This window comes from Eucalyptus grandis, chromosome 7, assembly GCF_016545825.1.
Source record: "Eucalyptus grandis isolate ANBG69807.140 chromosome 7, ASM1654582v1, whole genome shotgun sequence".
NCBI classification, from domain to species: domain Eukaryota; kingdom Viridiplantae; phylum Streptophyta; class Magnoliopsida; order Myrtales; family Myrtaceae; genus Eucalyptus; species Eucalyptus grandis.
Window position 1 is genome coordinate 49,288,621 of NC_052618.1, and position 3,450 is coordinate 49,292,070.

Consider the following 3,450-nt stretch of genomic DNA (forward strand, 5'->3'; position numbering starts at 1 on the left):
GAGAAAATATTGAGTGCGTCATATGTGTCAACGTGGTAAATGAAAAAGGAATGTAATAATTTGACATCTGTCTAAGTAAGGCCTAAGTGGTCAAACCATTTTGAATTTTCTCTCCTCTCTCTCTCCTCTCCCCTGCACACTCTCTCTTCTCTCACCGGACTCTCTCGCTCCCTTCGCCGCCCCTCCTCTCCCACCGAGCCATCAGCCAACCAATGAACCACCATGGCCAACTGACAAACTTCGCAACGGCAGAGGTCGCGTAGTGGTTTGTCAAGCAAGAGTTCGATCGTGACTCGAAAAGAGAGAGGGCACAACCAGGACCTTTCTGGAGAACTCGTTGTATGACAGGTTTAGCGTCCCGGAGAGACTCTTGAGCTCTGCGACTGCTTGAAGGAGCGACCCATTGAGCGCGTTGGAGGACAGGTCCAAGTGGGCGAGGTTGCGGAGGTTCTTAATCTGGGTTGGGATCAGACCAAAGAGCGAGCTTCGGGAGAGGTCAAGAGAGACAAGTGAGGTCGCATTGAATAGGCAGGAGGGGTAGGCTTAGAGAAGTCATTGCTGACGAGATTGAGCCGTCCGGGGGAGCCAAGGAGGCCAAGCTTCGAGAGGATGAAGCCGGAGAGGTTTTTGCCAGCTAGGAAGTGGGAGGCGACCTGGCCGTGAGCCCAAGCGATGCTGAAGCCGGAGAGGCGGCATGGTGATTCATCGGTCAAACAAAGGGAGTGACGAAGAGAATAACATTTATACTGGAATTCCACCACATTTTAGGATGAAAAACGTTAGAATGACCTTTCATTTCATTTGTTATGGCCACAATAGTAATGCCATAAAATCGCTCCAAGTTATTCGCCGGTCCACAACTAAATTTTGACATGCACTATAGTGTGCCAAAAACATAAAGAAATGAAACGGAGGGCGTTTATATCCCAAAAAACTTTTTTTTTTCAAAAACCATTTTTCAAGAAAATATTTTCTCAATTTTAAGTCAAGAAATATATTTTCCTAACTTCAAACATGCATATTTCTTTCACCGTAAATAATCTATTTACTGGTGATTTTCAGTAAACCAAAATGCGTGAAAGACTAGAAAGCCAATTTCTAAAAAAATTATTTCACTCAATCAAACACACAGGTAATGTTCCTATGAACCAGAGTAACACTATTTTGTCGAATGACTCAGCACCGTAAATAAAAGAGCCTGAAGATTTTATCAAACTCAAAAGACGTAACACCGATGGAATATCATGGGTAATTTGTAACACTTCGGCGTCTTTTCCATGAAATACATAACAAAAGTAAGGTGGAACAACATAATCCAACACAAAGGAATAGCTAAGCAGCTTAAAAACTCTAATGACCTAGAACAGAGATGTTCCCTTCCCTTTCTTGTCTCCACCGATCTCAAAATGCTTGCACCTCTGTACAAAAAACCAATACGACAAACCAAATCAGAAAATGGCAAAGAATTTAATCGAACATGGAACAAGAGAAGCGTCGCTTGACCAACCTTGATAGGGTGCTGCGAGACGTGCTTGCAACCCTGGCATTGAAGCCTCAGCACAATCTTCTTGGTGGTTTTTGCCTGAGGAAAACAAGGCATCAGTACCGTAGTGTCAACAACTTGAAATGCCAGTAAAAACTTAAAAAGAAAATCACTCTAGTCTTTCCCAATAAAACTCTTTCTCATTGAACTCGATGTCAAAGCTGGGTTGTCACATCCTTACCTTCTTGTGGAACACAGGCTTGGTCTGGCCACCATACCCTGATTGTTTGCGATCATAACGCCGCTTGCCCTGGGCAGCGAGGCTGTCCTTCCCCTTCTTGTATTGGGTAACCTTATGCAAGGTGTGCTTCCTGCACTCCTTGCTCTTGCAGTATGTCTTCTTCGTCTTAGGAACGTTCACCTGTGTTCATGGGTCAAAGACAATCTCAATCACTTATCTAGGATAACATACTGGCAGAAGTAAGACTCGGGTGTAACAGGGTTACATATATACTCATAATCAAGAGGGGAAGATGAGGCCAAAGTAGCAATCAAATATGCATTCTGAGTTTGTCTCAACAGTGATTAGCACTCCTGGCGCTTTGCACCCTACTATCTAAGTTGATACAAAATCCTCCCTAGTCCCTAGAGGCCACAATAACTACAACCCCCGCATTTCTATCAAATAGCTCCTCGAGTAATTGCACGAAAATTCGGAAAAGTAAAACTAATTCGAGAAAAGATTAGAATGCACGAAATTTTCTCTAAGCACTAAAGCAGATTAAGTTCCTTCCAGCACAAAATTATTCAGATAACAACCGATTTAGAATCGTTGTTTACTTCTCTATATTTCTAGTCTGACCAACAAAGTCGACCCAATACCACGGTATCTATAGGCCTACAGAAAATCTACCAGTACATCAATTTGACGAGGACCGGTATATTACAGTAAAGCACATCACGAGATAAAGAGATTAACAACAAGGGACACCAATAGGAGCGAGTCAATCCAACGACCAAGATCTAAAAACAAAGCTACGATGGCAAGGGAATCGTGTTCAGCTGGAAAATATCTCATTTTGGAACATGCCCTCTTCCTTCTAGCTGCAACTAAAACTCGCTAGCACTACAGCACCACAAAAACCCATAAAATCCCGGCAAAAGCTTCAAACACAAAACCCTTCGCTCTTCTAAAACTCTCCCGCTAAAGGTGAAGCCATGGATTTGCGAAGAGCATCAACTACGCAGCGACATCGACACGGGACCATAGGATCGACACGACAAGACGACAGTTTCTAACGCGGCAATCGCGCGTCCCTTCCACTTTCATCTTCAATTTCTGAACCGAAAAAACAATAGTTCTCGACCAGAACGGGAGATCAAGCACACGTCCCGTGGCCGACGAGCATCGGAGCTCGGAAACAATGGCTAGAAGCAGATATTCACTTACCATGATGACTGGTCTCTGTCTCTCTCCCTCTCTGTTGCTCGAGCTGCGCGGCAGAAAACCCTAGCTATCGAGAGAATAAGACGGTGTTTTTGGGGTTCTACAGCAGTTTTATAGTTTAGGAGCTGAGCTCGGCCCAGCATAGACATTTAACCTTGGGCCTCTGTATGTCTACGGGCCATACATTTTCTTTCGGCCCACGAGGGATGACCAGCGGGCTATGGTGGGGCCCACGATAGGGTAATGAGTAATGATGTGGTCAAAATTTCATCTTAGTAAAGGAAAAACATTACATTGCATTTTATGAATGCATATGTTCTTTCCCAAAAAAAATTAAAAATAAAAGAGAGAATGCATGCATTTGGCATTGGCACTAGCGTATACATAGCCAAAAAAAAAAAAAAAAAAAAAACCTAGGCTGGTTAGGTTGAAACTTGATCATAGGCGGGCCAAGTCAAGTATCGAGCTTAAAAATCATTTTGTGTAGGCCCACTAGAAATTTAAATTTCAGGTCAAAGTT

The 3,450-nt window shown here is 43.4% G+C and overlaps 1 protein-coding gene across 1 annotated transcript; it reads right to left on the minus strand.

Annotated features, from left to right (window-relative positions):
• Nucleotides 1-1,185: 1,185 nt before the first annotated feature.
• On the minus strand, nucleotides 1,186-3,037 carry LOC104454007 (60S ribosomal protein L44). Its single transcript, XM_010068697.3, has 4 exons — nucleotides 2,934-3,037; nucleotides 1,725-1,904; nucleotides 1,508-1,582; nucleotides 1,186-1,418 (listed from the first exon to the last, which is right to left on the minus strand). Exons 1-4 carry the CDS (start codon nucleotides 2,934-2,936, stop codon nucleotides 1,359-1,361), a joined length of 318 nt encoding a protein of 105 aa, XP_010066999.1. The 5' UTR covers nucleotides 2,937-3,037; the 3' UTR covers nucleotides 1,186-1,358.
• Between the last annotated feature and the right edge of the window lie 413 nt (nucleotides 3,038-3,450).